The sequence below is a fragment of the Lynx rufus genome, unplaced genomic scaffold, assembly GCF_022079265.1.
Source record: "Lynx rufus isolate CCGP_SWC_20201006 ecotype Redwood Valley unplaced genomic scaffold, mLynRuf1.p SCAF_3, whole genome shotgun sequence".
Lineage (NCBI taxonomy): Eukaryota > Metazoa > Chordata > Mammalia > Carnivora > Felidae > Lynx > Lynx rufus.
The window spans coordinates 52,479,163-52,505,166 of record NW_025814845.1 but is presented as its reverse complement, the minus strand read 5'-3'; the positions used below and the strand labels follow the sequence as shown (position 1 = coordinate 52,505,166).

The window sequence follows — 26,004 nt, the reverse complement described above, 5'->3', positions numbered from 1 at the left end:
ACAGACCTCTCTCTGTTGAGCATTCAACAATCATGGGAGTTCAGGCACTCTATCCAATCCTGTGCTTGGTATGCAGTTTTTTCCTACTCACTTACTTACTACATGAGATGAGGGTTTCCTAATAATCGACCAAAGAGAAACTTTGGATCTCATACTCAGTTTTCAATTACATTAATGTCCCTCAACTTTCCATTATCGTTACTACTGCATTATGGGGCATACATACAGCCTACCAGCAACCATGCAATTCCACTGTCCTTATGTCTACTCCCCACCCCATTCCTTTCAAATACATGAATCAACACACTGGCCTATGCATTCACCTCTACTGTAATGCTGGCCCAGCTCACCGGTGGTGAGAATTTTAATATCACATCACCACCTGTGCTACAGGCTGTCAGCGTGCCACCTACCACCGAGTCCTCATTACCATCTGGGTGGTGAGTGATCCAGTCCACAAATCTCATCTTATTGCCTGTTTTCCTGGAGCTCTCTCAGTACTACCTTTCACAAGTTGAATTTTCTGGACAACAAACACTGAGACAAAGTACAAAGGCTTATTGAAAAGTAACACCTATTAAAGGAAAAGGGAGGAAGCTGTATTGTCAGGGGAGTAATGCCTATCCAATAAAATCTCTGCCAGACCAGCTGGGAACTCTGGGGTAAATGTTACTTGTTAGATAAATTTACATTACATGGAAATGGCAGTAATCTTACATCACCCTCTTGCTCAGTCATTGGTTGAGTAACCACTGAGAAGAAAATGCCCTTGCCTTGAAAAATGAGGCAAAACTTGACAAAACTAGCAGTTTCAGAGTGTCAGGTTGTCTTAAGCATATCTTTTTACTCTGGTGCTTTGATATCTGGGGCTTTGCTAACCCTAGAGGGACTGCTGCTCCCAGGGCTAGCTAGTACCTAGAGACAGCAAATGACTCCACCGTGAGGGAGTCCTTCATATGCAAACCAACCAATCCAGAGTTCATACCCTAACCACCTCCTTTTGTGAGGCCTTACAAAATCAGGTAATTGGATTTTGTATGTGTGGCCAAGTTTAATTTTACATATTATCACTTATACATAGTTGGAAGTAAGGGAATAAGTATATCCCACTATGTTTCAAAGGCTTTTGTCTATTCAAATGGCACATTGTGGTAGAAACAGTACACTCTTTGAGGTCAGAATACACCTGGATCAAATCTAGGTTCTTCTGCTTATTCTAAAATTTACATTTATAATAAATGTTAACATGCATATTTAAATAACATTTTACAACTTCCAAAAAGTGGGAAAATTCACTATCTTTCTTTTTGTATCTATGTTACAATTCTGTGAGAGAGTCATGACGCATTCATTACCAACCATAGCCATATGACTGTGCTGCCCTGAACCTAAAGACAAAACAAACTCTAAATTGAAAGAAAACACCAGTGGTCCACACCTTCTTAGATCATCTGCTTTTTGGTTATTTTCTCTGCTCATATTGTTATGACGGGCTCCATTCAATGATTCATACATCTGTCAGAGCAAGGCTTATTAACACACATTTGCATATTTGGAGATTCTGTCTTTACCAGGATCTCTCTGCCTCAGCCTAGGCAGGCAAAAGAAGCAACCTTGATAGCTCATACACCGCATGATTTCTTCTCCCCTAAAACAAATGATCTAGTTCCCTGAAGCCTGTTCAGGTCAGTCCTCCTAAGTCAGGTTGTCTTGGTTTTGTAAATGCAAAACTGGAGTAATAAAATCAAGCCAATGACATGGAGGAAGAAGAGTCTGATAATTTTTCTATAATGTCAGCCTATATGCTTTATTCTTGCAATGGCTATTTGTTAAGAATAGAAAAGTCAAGACCTATCCTGCCACTCCCTGAGGATTTGAAGATTAAGATTCAACATCTTTTGACCTAGCCCCTGTTAAGAGCAATTCCTTTGCCTCACAAACCATAATTTCATGCCCCACCTCTTTTTCTGTGTTGAGCTCATCACAGGCAAGCAGGAAGTCACTTTCAGACTGAATGCAGTTTTTTTTTTTTTTCCTTACGCCGCTCCCCTGACTCACTCCCAAGTTCTGCTGTGAATCTGTGATAGGGCACCAGGATCTGCATTAATATATTCAGTTACTGGACATTTAAGTAATATATGTTGACTAAGCACCTACTCACTAAAAAAGGCCTTTGCTAAGTACTCCAGGTAATACAAAGATAGAGAAAAGCAAGCATGTGCAGTTGGGGGAAAGTGCTGTCAACAAAAACCAGAATATTTCATATCCTTGAAAAAAAAATTTTTTAAGTAAATTTTTAAAAGTCCTTAAAATATTTATATAATTTAGTCCAATAAGTTACTTTTCCTTTCCACTTATTTCAAGGAAACATTTAGCAGTGTAGTGAAAAATAAAAAGTATATTGGTGAAGGTGATCATTGAAAGAATCACCTACAGTTAAAACAAAGAAAACATCTAAATACATTGGGAGATGGTTTTAGTATTTTATGATAAATCTATTCAGTATAAGATGATTCACCCTTTAAATTGGAGCCATTAAAATTGGTAATAACTGATGAATCTATGTACTACATCTGCCAAGTTTTCTTTCAGTTTGAAATTACATCAAAATAAAAAATTATAATGTACATTTTATACAACTATTAGGTACATATACAGATACTAAAATAGTATATATAACTACTAGAAATAAAAATGTAATAACACAGGGATATGCTTATAGAAATAACATTCGGTATAAAGAGCATAATACAAAATTATATACTGTGATATAACTATATGAAAAAACTTGTACATGTTAAAAGTACTTAAAGATTAATATGTAAAATGAAATGGTTTGTTTAGATAACTTTGTTCAAAAGTTATAAAAAATTTTGTTTTTACTAAAAAAACAAAAAACCAAAAATAAACAAAAAAACCCCAGAATATCAGACATGAGATATAGGATCCGATGGAAATATGTAAGTGAAGGGTAGAACAGTAGAGAGGAGCCCACTCCTTCCTGTCCCTCTTGTCTGATTTGCACATTATATAAAAAAAAATGTGTAAGAAACTGAACACTTGTCTAGTTGAAGTCCTGGAGTGAATTCATTAGCCATTAGCTATCAGTGATTTACAAGACAAAGGCACAGAATCTGAGTTGAAAAGAATCCTCTAAAACCTTCTGATTTAGCTTTCTCAGTAAGTTGATGATATTCATAAAGGAATAAGTGATTTTTCTTCTTAGGCTACAGTTAGTTGGCAAAAAAGCTAAGACTAAAATTTAAGTTTTAATACCTGATCTAATTCAATTACACATTCTGATTCTTTAGCATGCAGTATTTCTCACAAAGTAACCTCAGCACAACCTTCCAGGTATATTTCCTACTTCTTCCCAACACATGTGATAGAAATGTCCTTTCTACTTCCATGCTGTTCCTGCCTCTGTGTTTTCATGGGCTCTGCCCTTGCCTGCAAACACTGCCGACATTCTCCATCCTTACCCTCACCCCACGCTTGCTTTTTCTATGTTTTGCTATCTACTCATCTGCTAGCAGTAGAGAGTTAGAATATTTATTTCAAAACACATACTTGGAAAAAGACAAAGTTAATTTTAGTTCCAACTATTCTGCTTGCCTATCCCACAACTTTTACACCTATTCAATTACTTCTCTGAATCTCTGTTTCATATTCCGTGAGAAAAACAGTATTTTATAACAGAGATGGGGAATTCGGAGGTAGTACTACCCATTAGTGCTTGGAAAATATTTTCTGATCATCCTCAGCTTGCTGTGGCAAAGAAGGAAGTGTATAACAATATAACACAGGCAAGAGTGTCATAAACTCTTGAATTAAAAAATGACTAGAGCGTGTGGAGTAGTCGCAAGCTTTTGCAAAACAAAATATCTATCACCTGTTATCATGTTTAGTCACAATTTACCAGAATAAATAAAATTCTTACTGATTTGTGAAATTCCCTGTTTCTGATTCCATTCTACAAGTCATACTATTGGTTCAAGTTGATTCCTTCAGACTTGTTTAACAAGTTAGATTTTAATTACGTGGGATTTCCTCCTTTGTTTTCAGCTCCTTCAAAGATCACACATAATACATAGAGTCATTCATTTGAGTAGAAATCTCAGAGAAGTTGGATAGGCAGAAGAAAGGACCTCTTCATTATTAAGGATTAAAATGTATAGGTAAGTCCCATTTTTGTCTCTGTAGTTTTAGAAGTTTTATTATATCTTAGAGGATGTGAAAAACATACAGAAGCTGAAGAAATTTTGGCTGTGTCTAACAATCTTTTCCAGAAACTTCACTGAAACTTATAGATATTGTTTACATAATATGTTTGATGTTGTTTAAAAAAGGTGTTTGGCTGACTGATTTTTTTTTTTACAAAATTAGTAAACCTAAAGAGACGGCTTAGGATTATGAAAACATATCTTTAAATAAGGAAATGTTTTTGTTTTCTCATGCTTAACTTTTCAAAAAGTGATGAGTGGATTTTAAAAATGTAATCAGTAAAAAATTCTTCTGTTGTTTTAGAATTTTTCCATGATTCTGTATTTTGACTTCTGTATAGCTACTAGCTATATGTAATGAACCTGAAACCTGAAGTCTTCTTTAAGAAAATAAGATAGTATTTGTTTACTTTTCATAAACTTACCATATCCTTATTTTCAAGTAAATTGTTATTGATACTTAAGAAAAAAATAGTACTTGTTCAGTTTTCTTTTTAATTAATATTTATTTTCATACACATTTACATAAAGGAGCAACAAACTGTGGTCTAATCCAAAATCAGATCGTACAATCTCAAAAATCACTATACAATTTGATATGTTTATATGTGTATCTATGATTATACCTATTGTTCATTTTGTTTTTCCATGAACACAGAAAAACCTGATACTAAGCCATTTAAAAAGTCATCTAAAAAATGTGCTAAATAAAAACATTAGCAATAGATTGGCTACAGTAAGTGTAGTTGAGTTTACTTTAAATCTACCAAACTTTAGAAAACTCAATGAAAACTTAGATCATTTTAATAAAATATATATACAATTATGTGCATTTGAATATATATAAATACACAAATGAAAAATAGGTAACCATGTAAGTTTCTAACAACAATAAAGAATAATATATAAATAAAATAATTTCATACTCAATGGATATGATGAATTCATTAAAAGGGTTTAAAATCTCTGAATTTATACATTGTATCTGTCCTCACTGTATGCAAAAAGTCACAGAGTTGTATTTACTCATGGACTATCACATCACAGAGCTCTACTACTAATCATGCTTGTTGTATTAAAGTGGTAAGCTTATTAATTACCTTTTTCCATTATTTTTAAACTATCTATAACAATGCAACATTGTTTTGGTAATCAAAATACAGTTTGAAATGCATTTGGCTGAAACATTTTTATTTTAATTTTGTAAAGAAATTTCTCTAATTTTTCAAAAATTGGCCCTTATAAGGAGCTAAAGGTGCATCAAAATATCATTCAAAGGAAAATATAGAAAGATATAAAAACAATGCAAATAATAAAAGAGATGTACAATTTCAGAATACCTCGATCTAATTCCTAAATTGATCCACCCTACGTGAAATACGACACTCAATCAGAACCAAATTTTCCAATCACAAAGACTCTTCTTTGAAGCCTTGATTTCTACAGATCAGTCTGAAATATTTTATCTTTTAAATAGCCTGCACTACAAAAAATCAATCTGTGCTCCTTTTTTAACCTAAAATATATATAATTACCAATTAGTTTTGTTCATGGATTGGTTGGGTTCATATATCATGACCCGGGCTGAAATCAAGAGTCAGATGCTCAGCCAACTGAGCCACCCAGGCATCCCATGGATTGGTTGGTTTTTATGAGAATGAGATCATCAAAGTTACCATGCCAAATTGATGAAATTTTGAAAATAGTTTATGGATTCTCATCTACCAATTTGAGGATCCATGCCTAAAAACTAGTGCCTTCTGTCAACCTGAATAAAGAGCAGACTTCTCAGTGGAAAGGTGAAAGAGTATTCAAATGGGCTGGGGAGTTAAAAATTAGGCAAATTTTCACTCTGACAATTTTACTTTAAAGCCAAGACATCTGCCTGAGTTTAACATTACAAGGGATGAATTAAAACATACAGTTTCCTTCTCTGCTAGAATATTCCCATCAGCATAAAGTCATGCCATACTATCTCCAATTTAAATCTCAAACTCCACGATTTTCCAATTCCTTCATATGCTCTGAAAAAGCATGGTATCCAAATTGGGTAAAAGAAGGGAAATAAAAGTGTGTAATATGTTTTTCAGGTAATTGTAGGCAATTTTTAGGGAATTTTTGGTATATTTCTAGGTAAATTCTGTGATATATTTTGGTTGAGAATGGGCTCTCTTGGATGGTTTGATTACTTTTATATATACATTAACCCCCCAGACCCCTCCAGGTTGTCCTTTCCTAAAGGTTGCAAAAATGCTGTGTTCCTATCTTCATCTACCTTGTTCACCCCTCTCCAAAGAAAGAAATCCTACCACAGGGCCCAAGAATCTGCACAGCTATGTTATCATGATATAATAATTATTCATTTTAAATCCTTGGGTATTCCAGATTTTGTCAAGTTTACACAAGGAGTGTCTATCTATGTCCACTAGATTACATAAAAAGTATGAAATACAGTTTGGAAAACAGGATAAAGATTTACAAGCTGGAATTCAGAATGTAGTTTAAGGAAAGACTTAAAGGTAAGGGAGCATATCTCAGCTCAGGAACAGACAAGTCTTAGCAGAAAGCCTTAAACCATAACAGATCCTATTTCCATTTTCTTCCCATTTGTCTGTGCTTGTGATACAATGAACTGTCTAAACAGACATGCCGAAGCCAATCAGGTGCTCTGCCTTCTACCAGCTCGAAACAACATGAGACAAAAGTAGGAGGAAAAAGCCATAACTGTCAAAAACATATTCCAAACTCTGCCTGTTGCTTCAATCCTGCTTTACAAATTGCTATTTTAACTTTCATAAACCATGCTTTAAATTATAAATCATTAGCAAAGAATATATGTCTTAATAGAAATTAGACAAGTGGGTATCAACTTATCTTTACAGACACAGCACCCAAAAATAGTGAACTTAAAGTTCACGTTTTTGCCCACAAAACCCCAGGCTGCGTACCAAAACACTTGCCACACTTGGCCAGACTTTTTCTAATGGTGGTACATGCTGGGAGGTGGGGACATGGCATTACAATACATAGGAGGTAGGCTACAATTAGTCACCTAGGATCATATATTCTCCAACAAATTCTCTCATGTCCATTTTCTTACAAGAAATTTTTTTAACGTTTTTATTTATTTTTGAGACAGAGAGACACAGAGCACGAATCGGGGAGGGGCAGAGAGAGAGGGAGACACAGAATCGGAAGCAGGCTCCAGGCTCTGAGCCATCAGCCCAGAGCCCCATGCGGGGCTCGAACTCACGGACTGAGAGATTGTGACCTGAGCTGAAGTCAGACACTTAACCGACTGAGCCACCCAGGCGCCCCTCTCATGTCCATTTTCAATTTGTCCTCTAGAAGGAACTGCCAAGTTATTTCCTAGAAATTTGTTACTTACCTGATTTTATGCTGCTTCAGCCCCCAACATGGCTACGGTTGATACCCCTAAAATAAGTCATGAATCAACACCTACTATTATAAGGAAACTTAAAGATATTCAATCCAATTCCTTAAATCCAATTTCTCCAACTACAAGGATCCCATTCTCTTGAGCAAAGAAAACGTCACAGTTTTTCAAAGTATGCTTTAAGTCTAAATATAGCATATGTTCATGATATGTAAAATAGAAGCACCATTCCAAGTCTAAAGCCATTCATTGGATAACTATCCAAAATGACTGAAAATAAGATTGACTTTGGGAAAGTTTACACATGGATGACTAACTCAGCAGAAAGAAAATGGCAGATTCTATTGAATACTTATAGTATCCATTTGCCAGAGATATGAACAAGTGTTTCAGTGATTAATAAAAGGATAAGTAACCTCAAGCTTTAAGGAAATATATTAAAAACAGCCATTGAACATATTTTTTCTAATCTAGACAAATTTTTACCCAGACAATCTTACTTCTTAGCCAGGATATCTGCCTGAGTTTAATATTACAAAGAATGAATTAAAGCTTACCATTTGTTTCTCTGCTGGAATACTCCCATACGATTTCCAGTTTAAAAAACAAAAAACAAAAAAAATCCTTCCTAGACCTACATTCCCTCTCCAGCTGGTGCTTTATTTCTCATTTCCTCCCTTCAACAGCAAAACTCTGCCAAAGGTTTGTCTAGACACACTGCCTCCATTTCTATTTCCTTCTTCACTACTTTTCTTTTTTTAATTTTTTATTGTGAAATATATTGCATAAAGACTAATTTTTAAAATGAACCTCAAGGCAGTCACCATTTATTAAGACAAATAGCATCACCAGTATTTTTGAAGACTGTGGCCCCTCCCCAACTGCATCCTGTCTACTGACTGTGTTCTCCCGACCTGGCCCAATCTGTTATCTGGCATGTTATCTAAATGTCCTTGATTTTTGTGATTTTACTGCTCATAGATAGATCCCCAAATAACATATAATTTAGTTCTACCTACATTTAAATTAATATAAATGGAATCAAAATTATGTTTTAATAAAGTAGGTAGTAATAATTTATTCATTCACAAGCAATATGATATTCCATTGTAAGAATATATTCTAACTTACATAGCCACCCTTATGGTATTTTGCCATTACAAATACTGTAGCTTTAAACATTCTCAAATGAATCCTGTGGTACAAGTGTGCAAGAGTTTCTCCTGAAAATGGATTTTCTGTGTCACAGAGTGTGTGCATATTTATCTTTAACCTACTCTCTCTTGTCTCACTGCAAAAAGTTTCTCTTCCCTACGGCTCTGAAATAGCTCTTGTCCAGATCTTCAGAGATTGTCTGCATTGCAAAATCCAATGGTCAGGTCTCAACACTCATTTTTACTTAATAGCTCCAGAGTAGATCATTCCTTCCTTGAAACACGATCTTCATAAAGCTTCCAAAACACCATTGTCTCCTGAATTTAATCCTATCCCATTGGTCAAACTTTCTGAATTTATGTTATTGGATTATTTTCATTTTCCTATTGCCCAAATTCTGAGTAATTTGAGGTACAGTTTCTCTTCTGTAGCTATACTTACTTTCTGTATGATTCCAACTAGTTCCACGGTTTTCACTACTATGTAAGCTTATGGTTTCCAAGGGCAAGTACTGTTCCCTCAAGTCTTCAATCATTCATTGGGAAACCCAAAATGTTCTTGCTTGAAAACAAGTTTTAATTCAATGTGGCAAAATAAGCCATTTTGAATCCTACATATCCATGCACTTTATCTTTAAGTCTTTTGTGATATTTATACTCCATAAAGGATACTGCATTCATTCATTCATTATTCATCCATTTAAAAAATACCCACTTTTTCAGTGGCTAATAGTGGCACTGAAACCGTGTGGGGTGCTAGACATACAGAATGGAACTGAAAGGACTTGACCCTGCTTTCATGTTGTTTATTGGTAAGACAGGCACTAAAAAATTTAAACAAGCAAGTACCTATCTAATTATAGTTGTGGTAAGTACTACAGAAAAAAGCTTGGGGGTGGCTTTTATTAATTAAGATAAATTGAAGCAATTTTCATTGAACATATTTATTCTATGGAAATCTCAACAGAGCAAAAGGTAGTCTTTGTTGAAAATCACAAACTTTCTGGCCAGGAGACAACCTTTATAGTGATTGATATGAAAATATGTGGTCTCATTTTTACTTTTTTAATAGGATGATATTAAAATAAGTATTGTAATAGAGGAAACTAGCCATTTATGGAAGGTTTCTCTAAGGGAGTATTATTTAATCAGAAACTTAAGTGCAGGCATGAAACAGATTATGCTAGTCATTAAACACTATAAAATGGAGTTGGGATTATATCCTGATAGAAATGTAAAACTGTTAAAGGTTTGGTGAGGGCAGAGATATTACTATGCTAGGATTTTTAAAAGACCATTCTGGCTGTCTGCAGGGAATGATCCTTGGGGAAAGGAGAGACACCCATTGATGAAGGAAGACCAGTTGGAGGCTAGTGCAGTATTTCAGAAAAAAAAAAAAAAATGAAGATGGAATGGACAAATGTGGTGGGAGTGCCGATAAAACAGACATAAGAAGCAGAAAGGATGGCACTGGCACTTGACTGGGGATGAGAGAGGTGTTGAGGATGAGCACTGGGTGTTGTATGGAAACCAATTTGACAATAAATTATATAAAAAATAAAAATAAATAAAAAACATGAAAAGGCAAATTTGAAAAAAAAAAAGAGAGAGAGAGAGGTGTTGAGTAGGACTTTCGGTTTTTCTACATGAGTAACTTGAGAGATATTGGTATCATTTACTGAAAAAGAAATGCCAACAATGGGCTGTTTGATGGGGCAGAAACAGGTTACAAGTGCTAGAAGGGAGAAGACAGTAAATTCAGCTTTAGAAATGCTGAGTTCTAGACACCAAGTGAGAATATGTAAAGGATGTAGTTGAAGACTTTGGCTTGAAAATCATGTGTAGATCAGTGTTTCTCAGAGTGTATAATATTTCAGAGTGTATAATCTCCATCTGAATCCCCTAAGGCAATTAAGTGTTATATTTGAGAGATGAATCACTAAATTCTACTCCTGAAATCATTATTATACTATACGTTAACTAACTTGGATTTAAATAAAATTTAAAAATTAAAAAAAACAATGAAGGTTTCTGAGTAGCAAGACCAGACCCACTGAAACAGTTTACCTGGATATTGGATACAGGAATCTTTTGTTTTTCCAAGCTTTTCAGTTGATTCTCATGCACACAAACACTTGAGAGCTGTTGGTTTAGATGGTAATTGAAGCTGATTGCATGAGATCAGCTAGAGAGAAAAGAGAACACCCAGACAGAACATGAAGAAACATAAGACACCTAAGGCTGAATACAGGAGAAGCAGCCAACAAGACATTTAAGAGGAGGAACCAGAAAGCTAGAGTGTGAAATCATGGGAGAAAAAAAAAGACAGTGTTTCAATAAAAAAAGGAACTGTCAATAGTACCAAACGCTGTTACCAGATATGTCCTAGCCTTCCTCAGAAAGACAGGACTGCCTGTCTTTGGCCATTTTTAAGATGTCCCCAATGCCTAGCAGAAGGGCATTGTAAGTATTGTAAGTATTCAATAGCTATTGATTTTCCTAACGTTTATTTAATAAACACTGTTAATAGAGTGCCTACCATGTCCTGGGTTGCAAAAAAAACAATAAAATAACAAAGAAGGGGCACTGACAAACAAAGTCAAGAGGCTTCATAGCAGCACTTAACCTCTCTGTAGATCAGTTTATTCTTTTGCATAACGGGAAGTCGGAGTGGTTATTCCTGAAATTCTCTTCCATTGTTAACATTCTGTGATTATACAGAATGTTACCACTCTTGAGAAATGACATTATAAAAAAAGATATATTATTTGCAGCTAAAGCTGGGTTCTACCTAAAAGAAGAATGTAGAATTTACCATTTATTGAACACAGGCCAGAGTTCTAAATACTTTTACAAATAGTATCCCATTTAATCTCACAGCCCTCCTTGGCATGTGATTGTCTTCATTTTATAAATGAGGAAAAACTAAGGCCCAGAGAGGTTTTATCACTTGCCAGCCATCAGCTGGTCTGTCTGATTACAAAAGTCATATCACTATTGTACGATATTATCTTACATTGTCTTTTTTTTTTAATGTTTATTTATTTTTGAGACAGCGACAGAGCATGAACAGGGAAGGGGCAGAGAGAGAGGGAGATATAGAATCCGAAGCAGGCTCCAGGCTCTGAGCTGTCAGCACATAGCTCGATGCGGGGCTCAAACCCACGAACTGTGAGATCATGACCTGAGCCGAAGTCGGACGTTCAACCGACTGAGCCACCCAGTCGCCCCAATCTTACATTATCTTATATTACTTGTGTAGCAATTAAAAATACAGGCTTCTGGACAGGGCTAGTGCTTCATTGAATACTTATATAAAAATAGAAGAAACCCAGTAAATGGATGCATTGGTTCAGGAGACAGAAAAGAACCCCTACGTGTGTGGCTCTTCATGCCCATGTTAGGAGCCATGTTCACAGAGTAAACAGGGCCCCATCCCTGTACAGCTCCACTTAAACAACAGACCATTAAAAACTTTGAGAGATACAGTGGAGAATTAATTACAAGCAGTGCCTGCCCTCATTTATTTGATTGACCAAGCACCAACACAGGGCCCAATGCCAGATGTAATTCTAGCTGTGTTAACAAATGTTTAACTCATTTGTCCTCACAACAGTCTGGAGGTACTACTGGTATCTTCAGTTTGCAGGTAAGGACATTAAGGAGAAATTAGGTGAGTTCCCAGGTTCATATAGTAAGCAAATGGCAGAAGTGGAATTTGTACCCAGTGTGTCCACCTTCAGAACCTATGTTCTTAACTGCTGCCTCTCATGGTGCTTACCATCTACTAGGAAGCAGGGATATGAAGATGGGGAGATGGATAGGACCTTGTAAGCAGACAGACTTTCTTAAGAAATAGTGTTTGCAAAAACAGCGTGGGCAGTAAAGGTAAGAAAACCTACTAATAGAGTGGTCATGGAAATTTAGAAGGAGCCACCCTTGTAAAGGAGGAAAGAACAGTGTGAAGGTAACAAGTAAATTCACTGATTGTTTGTTCAATGACAAAAGAGAAAACTGGAGTCCAGAGGAGTGATTTGCCTCACGTCAAGCAGCTTTTCTGACCACTTCAACAATGTTCTACCCCCACTATACATATTGTTTCCCAACATAAACCATATGTCTGCATTTTTCCTAAGCTCCAAGGGACATATTCTATTGTGTAGGCCTCAAAAATATTAGGATCAGTGACCTTGGAATTCTGTTCATTTCATTATGACATAAAACCATCATGGGAAAATAATACTGAGAATCTCAATTCTTTCCTCTGCTTCTGTAGACAAACTGGGCAATAAGCCACTAGAATTCAATTCAGGGGGCGCCTGGGTGGCTCAGTTGCTTAAGCATCCAACTTCAGCTCAGTTGCTTAAGCATCCAACTTCAGCTCATCCAACTTGAGATCAGCTTCAGAACTTGATCTCATAGTTCGTGGGTTCGAGCCCCACATCAGGCTCTGTGCTGACCGCTCAGAGTCTGGAGCCTGCTTTGGATTCTGTATCTCCCTCTCTCTCTGCCCCTCCCCTGTTCGCGTTCTGTCTCTCTCTCTCTCTCTCTCTCTCTCTCTCTCTCTCAAAAATAAATAAACATTATAAAAAACTTTAAGAAGTACTAAACAGCTCCAACTACAATGAAATTCAACAGCTATGTGGTAGTCTCTCAAGTATCCAAAACAGAGAGAGAGGCACAGCAAGAAGCCTCCTTGTATATTTAAATATGAATAAGCGTGTCTTCTAAGCTGGGAGTGCAATAGTTACCATGCTCTCCTGCAGAAACACTTAATGCCTTGGGCAAGTTAGAACTCACAGAGCAGCATTTTCTTAACTGAGTGCTGGGAACATTGTGATCCTCAAAATGTTAGGTATTTCAGGAATAAATACTTCTGTGCTCAAATAAGCTTGGGAAAACTCTAATATCTAGTCAGCTTAGGGTGCATATGGGAAGAAAGAATCAGCAGAATTAGGGAATGTGCAAAGAACAAATGGGTTTTGTCACTTCTGAGCTTGAATTTAAATATAAGCTTTTTTTTTCTGGAATTTCTTGGCCTTTTTTCCCCACCCTGACATATGATAGTAATATGTGTGACACACCCCCAGGGATCTAACCAGGCTTATAAGCAATTCACCATGCACTACTTGTAACTCCACCCAAAAATATAAGAAAACGCAAATCAGTAAGAGGAATGTTATGCCAGAATTATCGACTCTAAATTGTGTAAGAAGTAAATTATTTCAAAACTCTGATGCTTTAACTATTATTTGTAACAAATCACTTGCTATCAACAATAATACACCACTGTATTCCAATACTTCACTGAAAATTGCATGGCAATGGCATTGAAACTTGAACTGAATTGGGGCGCCTGGGTGGCTCAGTCGGTTGAGCGACTGACTTCGGCTCAGGTCTTGATCTCATGGTTCGTGAGTTCAGGCCTTGCATTGGGCTCTGTGCTGGCAGCTCAGAGCCTGGAGCCTGCTTCTGATTCTGTGTCTCCCTCTCTCTGCCCCTCCCCCATATGCTTTCTGTCTCTCTTGGCCTCTCAAAAATAAAGAAAACTAATAAAAATTTTTTTAAAAAAAAAGAAACTTGAACTGAATGGATTATTGAGAACTTTTCTGCTTCTGTGAGTTTAAGCCACTCTGTCAATTATTCTCTGACAGTTTGGTAATTTTGTTATTGCAATAAGTTAATAATCAATAAAATATGGATATAATTTTTTAACAGCTTTATTGAGATGTAATTCCAGAACATAAATATCACCTGTTTAAGTGTATGATTCAGTGGTTACTGGCATATTTATGGAGTTGTACAACCAACACCAAAATCCAATTTCAGAACATTTTCATCACTGCAACAGATACATTTAAGTTTAAATTTTTTAAACTACTCATTTCCCAAAGAGCACTTTGACAATAAAATATCACATATTTATACTGCCATGAATATTTCCTTGTAATTTTCAGAAAGTTGGCAAATAATGTTGGTGCCAATAAAGGTTACAGATCTTCAGCCAAAAATAAGGAAAAAAAGGAAAGGAAAAGAAGGGAAAGGAGAGAATGAAGGCAGAAAATAAAACTTGTTTATTGAAAACTCAAACCAGATAGGTAAAAAAATTCTATTTGGAGGAAAATAGACAAGGAAACAAATCTTCAACTAAATAATTGTTTCTTGCTTAGAACCTGCTCTAGGTTCAATAGCTCTGTCAATAATTACACTTTCTAGAACTCAGAGGGAATACTAACATTGAACAGCAGTGCCCTCTATAGTACACTAGGTTCTCCCTAACATTAATTATCAAGTAGATAGGTAACCTGGGTCAGGAATTTCTCTGTCATGACTGTTGGTGAAACACTGGGCGTATATTCTTCTTTAATGATTGAATCAACAAAACATTGCTCCCATAACTTTGTGGATTTGATGATTTCCAGAGAAATACACTTAAAATGTCAGCATCATGAAGTTTGAGAAGAAATATTTCCATCTGTTCTGTTGTTTTCAAATCACCTAGGTAGCTCACCTTTATACACCACGCTACCATCTACCATAATGCCACTGTGCCCATTTGCACACTGAGAAGGCTCCATAATCTCAGTGATGGAAGCAAGAACCCACCCTTTGGGCAGCTGTAGAGTTCCAGCAAAGATTACTTTCCTTATAAAAGCGAGTGTATATTAAGCATAGCAGGGCAGTAAACAGAATATGCCTCCAAGTCCTTAACTGACTCTCTAAGTCAGGAGTCTTCAGACATCTTCTATTAATAATTACACAAGACTGATTCTACAGTGTAAATCTCCTAACTGCATGTCTTTTTCCATATTCCCCTTAGAACTCTTTTACAATGAGAGAATTGAACACTATGCTCAGAAGTTTAAAGTCAATTAAAGGAATATTTCATATCTCAAATCTTCTATTTCAAAAACATGGCTGATGTTAGAACAAAGGAAATCTCACAAAAGAAGAAATAATTTTTAATTACAAAAATTTAAATGCCTGCCTTACTTATTACAGAAACATAAAGTGAACACTATTAACAAAACTGAAAATATTACAAAATTGAAACTATTTTTCAACTTAGCAGTGTCCAAATAAATTAAGATTTAATACACTATGATGAAGTATAATTTACAATATTTTCTTTCTCTAGTAGTTGTTTAATGCAGCCTCAATCACTAGGACCCAGTGAAATTTTTCTAAATCAGTTAATAATTGTGGTAACTTATCTTGAAATACATTTCAATGCTATAATAAAAATAATAAAATGAAAAAAGAATGCCCATGGACTTCCAGTATATGAAAATGAATCCTTCAAGTTTAAGACCAGTTAGACAAAGTATGAATAGAGCACCATTAGGAAAGGCATTTATTTTTTCCCTCAACAGTAAAGGTAGATTTTTCCTCTTGGGGCCACACTCTCTCATGGGATTCATCCTATGACCTCAATTTATTTAAAAGAGGCTGAGTTCCAGAGTATAGCCTGAGTCCTAAGAAAGAAAAAACTTAACAAGCCAGTGAAGGAATTGAGACCACACTCTTAGCTTTACTGGCAGCAGGGTCTTACAAACCATCAACTCCCAACTCCAGGACTTCAAACACACCCACACACACACACACCCACACACACCCACACCCACACACACACACACACACACACGTCTACCTATTAGTCATTTGTTCATATGAACTTGCAAATTTGGTGAGAAGAATTTGAATCCCGGATTGACTTTCCCTACAAACAACAGATTCCAGGACTTCAGCACATCATTTCAGGTCTGCTATATACAGTTGTGAAGTTTGTGCAATGCACTAAATTGCATGGCTCGGGGGAAGATTCGAAGCTGAGATGGAGGCTGTGCTCCCTGGCAAGCTGTCTGTCCCAGAGTGTTGCTGCATGCAGCCCAAGGAGCAGCTTTCATAATTGTCTCTGTGTCCCAGAAAAGCTGCCTTTTCCTAATTCTCATCAAAGTATTACATAAGTTAGCTCAGGTCCTCCACCACTTGCCCAGCCTCTGTAGCCTCAGGAAGCATAAAGTGATTTATATCTCCAAGGAATATAAACTTATTTCAATGCTACCCAAGAGAAAAATAAATTGGCAAGTAAATCATTGATTTAAAAGAAAGTCACGTAGTGCATTCCAAAGGTACACAGACATAAAGTGGTGTGGGTTTGTGATTCAAGGATAAGATTCTTATCTTCCAAATTAACCTAGAGTTTTCAGAATGCACCATGGTTTAATGAAATAAATATATTCAAGAAGTCTTAAAACTGTGTCAATGACTCTGCCATCATCTAGTTGTATAATGGGAATAATCCTCTTGTGTCTCTCTTTCTTGCGCCTAAGTTTATCAAGAACAGAAAAATTTAAGAAAGAAAGAAAGAAAGAAAGAAAGAAAGAAAGAAAGAAAGAAAGAAAAATGTTGGACTAGATCAGTGAAAATTTACTGGAAATAGGAGCAGGGGATCCTTTTCTCCCATCCCAAATTCAAACAGAAAAGCTATTCCATTTAATGTTTTCCATTATTGAACTTGCAAGCAAGACCTTGTTTGAACAAAGTGTTTCTCAACCTAAAAAAATTAAAACGTTGAATTAGATGTCTACTGCCTGCCTAGTGGAACCATTTCAGAGTCTTCATAACTCCAATACATAATGTAAATACACACACATATATATTCAAATATACGTGTTTGTATATCCTATAACACAAAGTCTATAGAAATATTTTGAACTTTCCATTTCTTAGCATCAGCAATAAGGTAGGGGATAGAAATGGATAACAACAACATGATAATTAACATAAAAATCTCCTCCCATCTGATGTGGACATTTGCAGTTTGAGCTTGACAGACCTGGATTCACATTCCAGCTCTGTCATTTACTAGCTGAGTAAGTAAGCCTCTATTTCATCATCTGTAAACTAGGGTTATTTACAAGGATTAAATTCAATGATGTAGAAAAAGTCAATACAGTGCCAGGTACATGGTAAGCACTCATTAGATGGCAGAGATTATTCTCCAATCTACATTTTGTCAGTATTTAAAATAAAAATGCACATCACACAATCCTATATGAAGTCCTTCCAAACTATAAATTATTTTTAAATCCTTCTTTGCAGTGTCACTCATCATTTTTTTCCATAAACAAACCTGATGCCGACTCTGGGATGGGTATTATGCTAGGGATGGGGCATGTCCTGACAGACAAGATGCAGGTCTACTTTTCATGAGATACAGCCTGGAGGTGGGTGCAGGGAAGAAGATCGTTGTTTCCCACATGAAGGGATAAGGACTAGAAGAGGGAAATTCATTGGACATTATGAGATCAGATGAGGGGAAGCTAGGGGAGAAAAAGGCATCTACCTGGAGGGAAAATAAAGATGGTTAAATTATCTTCAGAATAAAAGGGGAATCTGCCAGGAAGTTGAGGTATCACATTTTCTAGACAAAGGGTCATCACACTGATGTGGCTGTCCCATTTGGTCTGGCTGGGGTTAAGCGGGCACATGAGGATACAACAGAAGATGAAGCTGCAGAGGTAACTATGAAGAGCTTTCAATGCCACGTGGAAGGTTTGGATGCTCCTGAGGAGCTTGACAAGCTATAGATAAATTTTCAAATGGGATAGGGGAGGGGGAGAAAGTCAGAACCTAAGATTTAAATTCAAAAAGTCCCTGGAAGGATTTTAAAGGGTTGATTAGAAAGAAACAAAAATCCTGAATTCAGTCTAGAGCCCTTCCTTTCCCATATCTCATAAATGAATCATCAGCAAATTCTCTAGGGTCTAAATTAAAAATATATCCAAACTCTGACATTTCTCTTACCACCTCCACTGCTCCCATGCTTGTCTCAACTAGTATCATGTCCCACCTCAACTACTGAATAACAAGTTATCTGCCCTCCATCCTATCACCCAGAGTGATCCTATTAAAGAAATAGATCTGATGTCACTCCTTTGCTCAAAACCTCAAAGACTTTTTATTTGACTCAGAAGGCAGACCTAAGCCCTTACATGAAAAGCCCTAAAAGATCTGCCCCACCGCTGACTCCTACTCTTATCTCCCTCTCATGCCCTCTACCTCTACCTTGCTCATTCCACCCCAGTCCAGCTGCCCCCTTGCGCTTCTTCAGATTTACCAGGTGAGCTCCTGGCTCAGAGCCTGCTGTTCCCTCTGCCAAAATCATTCTTCTCCTGGTTTCTTCTTGCATTAACTAATTAATGATTGAGTAGTTAATGGAAGAAGGGAGACCAGTTAAGAGGCATTTCAAGCAATATAAGTCAGGTGATAACAGTCAAAATTAAGAACAAAATAGATTAAAATAGGAAAAAAAATTTAGGTATAAGATAAGCACTGTTTGGTGATCTCTTGAATGTGGAAAGTGACTAAGAGGGAGCAGGTGCAGCTAATTCCTAGGTCTCCAACTTAGAATACAAGGTAGATAGCAGTGACATTCACCAATTTTAGAAACAGTGCAGAGTAAGTGTAGTGCTGGGGAGAAAATTCAGTTTTGAACTGAACTGTTATATTTAAGGAGGTTTTAAAACATCCATAAGGTGTCTGGTGATAATTGGCAGTAATGGCATGGAGCTCAAAAACAGAGGTCTGGGCTAAAGATCTATCCTAGAAAATATTATCCTATAGAACGTTTGCTAAAACCATGACATAAAGTATGATTACTCAGGAAGAATGCTTCGTAGGAGAAGACAACTGTGGACCAAACCCTTGTTACCAAGATATCTGAAATCTTATTTAAAAGGACACAAAATTGTCTAAAAGTCCTTTATATACATATCATGTGCATCTGAATTTGCAGTTACCCTGTCACTGTTTTCCTCCATTCTTTCACATAATGGAAATTATTGCCAATGGCTCTATTAATCCACAGCCCTATAATGGTTGTAAGTATGTGTCAATAGCAAAGATTAATTACTACAGTAGTCCTATATAAATTTGATATATTAATGTAAGACTTACTTTCAAATTAAAATTAAATCAACAATTATTTTATTGCACACTTACTAAAGTCCTACCTCTCAGTATATGTTGATCCCCTTTGCTTCCCCCAAGTGAAGTCAGAAGAGACAGAAGTCCCAAAGCTTTCCTATCTCCTGTAGTGTGAGGGAGGAGGTGTATATGAAAGGAAGAGCATGTGCTTTGATTCAAACAAACCTAGTTTCAGTTTTCAGCTCTGCCATTCATGAGTAATTTTTAGTTATTTACTCTCTGACCCTCAGTTCTCGTATATTCAAAACAGGGTTCATAATACCTGCTTTACAACTGTGAAGATTGGCAATATACATGTACAATGCCTGACACTTATACTCTCATGATAAAAGTATGGAATACATTTTCCAACATTAACATAACGTTTTCAAGTCAATAAAAGAGAGCAAAGAGAGGGGGAAGATGGTTAAACATGTTACAACTGAATTATCTGTTTTGCTGTTTAAATGCAAGCACTAAAAATCTCACTAATCAGGAACAAGCTTTGAAAGCAAAGTATTTTCTTGCACAGATTTCCATTGCATTGAGTAAAAATTCAGTGTTTACAAACATGTTTTCTCTACTAGTTTACAAAGTAAATATTGTGCACAATTTAGACTGTGTTGGCATAAGCTTTGTAACCAGCCACATACAGAGAGGTTCAATGACAAGGTTCACTATCAACAAGAAAGATATTTCTTCAGCTGTTTCTACAGGGTGGAACAACCCATTCTTATGCAATTAATTATGGCTTGTGAGATTAGATGACTTGAGCTCCACACCCTTTATTTATTGAGTCATATGTTTCATGGTGCTTTTTAGTCATTGAGTTTAACGTGTTTTCCATGAACTGAAGCAAAGTTGGTGCTAAAGTCATTCCCATGGGAGGCTCATCCAAGCTAAAGCATATGCTGACTTGAGCCTTTGGCTTTTCTTTTCAGCCTCCAACCTACTCCTAATCTTTCAGTACTTCTCCCTCCACACTCACAAATCTTAACACATTAGTTCATCTCTGGTTGAGGAGAAGGGTCAATCCATTGGCCCAAAATCCATTAGGTTTTTGGGTTTACCCTTGACTCCAAACCTGTCTCCTTTTGGCTCTGCCACTACTCAGCAGCCACTAACATTTTCTGAAATCACAAATGCCAAACTGTGAATCTGTGATCGCATGTCATTGGTACAGTGACCACCTAAGGTAGAAGATGAGTAAATGGAGTCTCAAAAATCAGCAAATGTCAAAGTGCCAATTTTCTCCAACTTGAAGTTTACCACAGTAGTGGTTTCCAAATATTGGACTCTGGACCAGCATCAGTGACAGTCAGTTTTCACCAGTATAGCAAAATGAACAAAGGAAGAGCAATAGAGTAAACAGGTATCATAAGGCTAAAGCCAAGTTATTTATTTTCTGATAGCCTGAGATTATGTCCTTCCTACTTCTACGTACTTCAGTGTCCTTTCTTTAAATAAGGTTTGAGCATGGTTATTTTTTTTAACATGTTTATTCACCAGAATTGAAAGTTGGCAAGTCTAGGTCTGCCTCCAATAATCTTTTGAAATGTTACTGGTCCCAGAACCACAGAATACAAAGTGTAGGTGGTACATTGCAAAATAGCAGGAAGTGCCCTTCTGTAAGTTTCTGAGTTATGCAGAGCCCAAACAAGATCAGGCAACCCTGCAATGAAACCTAAATGTCTGGGAATCACTGACCCTCAGAGCATTCTTTTCACACTTATACCAGAATGTTGGCAAAACAAATAGGAAAAATGAAAGACTATATTCTGGCTAAATGTAACTGCTTTTCAGCTCTGTTAAGTCTTTTAAATCTGACACATGCTTATAAGTTAACACATGCAACAAATATTTATAAATATCATAAGTATTTATCACCTATTTATGCCAGGCAACCTGCAAAGTGTCTGAAACATAAGCATGCACACTATCTCTTCCCTCCAAAGGCACACAGCCTAGTGGTAACCTATTTAACTAGAAATATAGTTCATAACATAACTTCATTGATCTTCAAAATGGCTTGTGAGGCAGATATTATTAATTCCATTTGTCAGACTAGGAAAGTCTCAGATTAATGACAGTGTGATCTCCAAGCACACAAGGGATAAAACAGAAAGTCACACTTAGCCCTTCTGGTTACCTCCCTCGTGCAAGTATATGTGGTTGTGGGTAGGTGAAGAAGATAGCATCTGGACTATATACTCAATATAATGCCATGTACTCTATTAGTACAAATCTTTTGACTCACACTGAAGTTGACAAATTCATGGGGGAAAAATGATAAATCATGCAAATCTGCTGCTGGTACAGTTCTTCATTTCAGGGGCTTGCTACTCTTTCTGGATCTCAACACTTATCCTCTGTTCACACCCCACTTTTAATAATATGGAGAATATGACAGTGAGGAATGCTACTGTTCTGACTCCCTTCCCCCCACTCCCCACCCAAAATGATTAATCTTCTATACACCACTGGGATGGTGCCCAGTTATGGGAGGTTACTACAGTAAGTGTCCAACATAGGGTCTTAGAAAAACTTACAGCAAAACAGAACAATTAGCTGTTATTCTTGAGAACTTCATCAACTGACAGAAGAAGGGAAAGTAAGTGCAAAGCATAGGTCAGATTTACTTATTTTTCTATCAACTACCAAAATGTCAACAGTTCTGTGCTGAAAGAAATTTGAAAGAAAAATTATTAAGGAGAATGTTAGTTCAGGTTCATTTCCAGGATTATGTTCTGATCAATAATCACTGCAGTTTCCTATAAATAGAACCACATATAGGCTAAAAGACTTGGGGAGGCAATAATGATCATGAGTACTGAAATCATGGCTTCTTTAAGTGAAAGAATTAGTCTTTGATCATTTTCTCTTGTTCTAAGGCCAGCACGGGTACCATCAGCCTCAAGATTCATGAATCCCTATGTAGTGGGTTTTGTTGTTGTGGCAGGAGTGGTAATCCTGGCAGTGACCATAGCTCTACTCATCCACTTTTTAGCCTTTGGTAAGTACTAGAAGACTAAAAGTACCACTTTTTAGACCAAATAACTAAATACACCTTCAGATGACAAGTCTGTCATTCTTTTATTGCCACTTTTATTTTCTAATATAACCTAATTGAGGGTCTTCTATATCTCTAAATACATGTTTGTGTCTATATATTCCCTCAATCAGTACTTTTCTCTTCTCTGTCTCTTTTGTTTTTTTTTATTTTTTATTTTTAAAAAATTTTTTTTTCAACGTTTATTTATTTTTGGGACAGAGAGAGACAGAGCATGAACGGGGGAGGGGCAGAGAGAGAGGGAGACACAGAATCGGAAGCAGGCTCCAGGCTCTGAGCCATCAGCCCAGAGCCTGACGCGGGGCTCGAACTCACGGACCGCGAGATCGTGACCTGGCTGAAGTCGGACGCTTAACCGACTGCGCCACCCAGGCGCCCCTCTTCTGTTTTTTTTTAAATAAACATTATTACCCAGGCAAGAATTACTCTAGCCAAAGGAAAAACGTCTCTTGATTCTTTTCTGACACTAGAATTTGCTTACTGTGTTTTTTCACTTAATATCATGATTTCCTTCTTCATATAATAACCTGATAAAACTGTAGAAGTGAAATATTGCAAAGAACTTTAAGTTTCAACACCTAAAAATTGGATGTACCTAGTTATTTGTTAATTCATGATCTATTTCCTGATAAAACAGTCTTAGTTAAGAGAAGAGTTATGAAAGATAAGGGAAAAAAACAAATTTTTAAAAAGATCTGTTCTTTTACTTTTCTCTATTATAACAAAAATGTAGAACATATGGACAAGAAACAATATAAAGAACACATATACCCTGCTCATTCATAAACAATGCTCCTTAATATTTCAGTGAACATCCCTTTCAGATGTTTTAACGTAAATATGTCAAATTTCACTAGATAACATAGGCTATAATCTGATTTTATCACTTATAAATGTACTTTGAGGTTATTTTATTTCAGCTACAATTGTGTTAAGTCATTTAAATCATATGTGTGGGTGTAGGTATGTGGGTATCCATGAATATGGAGAGAAAGAGAGAACATAACTTATTGTATGTTCTATTGTAAATGGGCAAAAATGCTTATTTGAGAGTTGAAAAACTCCTAGTGGCACAATAAAATTACCAACATTAGAAAAAACAGTAATGAGGAATAATATTTCTCAGCCAATCTAATTACAAAGTTGTTGCTACATTTTGCTATCAAATCACCCAGAGTCAACTATGTCTTAGGTGAACTACAGAGGCAGGAAAAAGAAATCTCAAGTTTCCAATTAAATTAATGAATTTTCACTTTTGATGGTACTATATTGTCACACAAACAGAACCTAGGTTAATCCTCTTCAGAGGGTGACCATTTACAGCCCTTGAAAGACTTGTCCTTCCACTACAAAGGAATACATTACCCTTCCACCAGGATCTCCAACTCTTTCTCCTGATTGAAGTATTTCTCTGCATTAGTTATCGCATATGAACGATCAAAAGAAAGCAGGGATTTTCCTGAGACAGGTTAGGTTATGCCCTTGTTCATAATGTTTCTAAGATGTATACAGTGTGTTTTGAGAGTCTTTATTTTCCTCACACAGCTGAATATGTCCTCTGGAAGACTTTTTTTGATGAAAACAATTCACACTGGACAACCAATTAGATATCCTGTTCAAAGGCTTATTTTCTAGTTTTAGTCTAAAAAACTAATGACAAGTCAATAATACCCCTAAAAAGATTATTATTTGAAATAATTTTAAAAACTATTCAGAATTATTTTGGGTATTCCTTAGGGATAAATGAATAATAGCATATTATAGACATTCATTAATATTTCTTGAATTAATAAATCTGCAATCACAAATCTCCCAAAAATATAGTAAAAATGAAAATTACGATACTTCTGAGCAGTTTGATTTCACAAATGATGCTGCTCTGATTTTCCTACATCTTTAAATTTTCAGCTTTGTCAATTTAAAAAAGAGAGAGATGAATAACCTTATTATAGTTACATTTATAATAAGTTTGGAGTTTTAAGAGAAGCAACTTTTTTTAAATTGTGTAAGATAGCCTCCCATAATCCTGAATAAACTAAAGATTAAAGTACTTAGCAGTGAGATTGATTCTGCCTTTTCTTTGTTTTACAGATCAAAAGTCTTATTTTTATCATAGCAGCTTTCAAATCCTAAATGTCAAATACAGTAATCAGTTAAATTCACCAGCTACACAGGAATATAGGGATTTGAGTGGAAGAATTGAATCTATGGTAAGTTAATATTTCTCTTTGCTCTTTATCCCATCATCAAACAAATTTGATAATAAATCTGATATTTTGTGATATATCTGTAATTGCTAGATGCTCTATATTGTTTTCTTCCCTGAATACTGAAAGATATGTTTCTTTGTGATTTTTCCAAGTTAATTTGGTAGTATACTGGTTCTTCTTTACATTTTTTAAGTCATAAGTGGAAAGTGTTAGAAGAGTCTTGAATAAATTAATATTTTATATGATTATGACTTCAAAGGCTGGAAGTCTATTGTTTGTGCAAGTTGAGCATTTATTACTGCTCTCCTTGAGACTGCCTTTCTAAATCCTTTTCATTTTGCCTTCTTTCCTTTTTCTTATCCAACTAAACACACAGGTAGCAGGTGTTAAAAGATATGTTTGCATGTCCATAATAACATAGGTTAGACAACACCCTACTTTGGCTCAATGATACACATAGAAAATATGCAAAGCAAGCTCGGGCTTTCAGTTGAAGAGGCCTGCCAGGAAACCTCACAAGTGGGCCCTTTGCATTCATTTATGACCATGGACCAGTGTGTGACCTTTCACCCAGAGAGTCAGAGTTGACCAGTGTCAAGGTTGCTTACTTACCCTTCCTTTTAAAGAGTCCTAAGAATATAAATTAATCCAGTTGCTCTAAAACTTAAACATTAACAAAATCACCTGGCAGGCTTTTCAAAACACAAATTTCTGGGCCCTGATGTGAGAGTCTCTGATTCAATAGGTCTGGGGTAAACTGAAGAATTTCCATTTCTAAGTTCCCAGGTGATGCTGATGCTAATGGTCCAAGGACCACAATTTGGGAACCACTAAGTTAATCTAAATGAGGACTCTCATGGCTGGGGGACTGAATCACTGGCTTGTCTAACACATTTTTCCCCAGAGGCAAACCTCACTAGAAGCCAACTTATGGGACAACTGCTTAGTTAGCATGGGATTAGAGCAAGGGAAGTTAGGT

The 26,004-nt window shown here is 36.2% G+C and overlaps 1 protein-coding gene across 1 annotated transcript in view; it reads left to right on the top strand.

The window, feature by feature from the left end:
* The first annotated feature begins 333 nt into the window (after positions 1 to 333).
* Positions 334 to 26,004, top strand: part of LOC124521067 (transmembrane protease serine 11D-like) — a 56,622-nt gene continuing 30,951 nt past the window's right edge. Inside the window, exons 1-3 of the mRNA XM_047092246.1 lie at positions 334 to 440; positions 22,625 to 22,758; positions 24,907 to 25,025. Coding sequence (XP_046948202.1) covers positions 334 to 440; positions 22,625 to 22,758; positions 24,907 to 25,025 — 360 coding nt within the window. The remainder of the gene's footprint in view (positions 441 to 22,624; positions 22,759 to 24,906; positions 25,026 to 26,004) is intronic.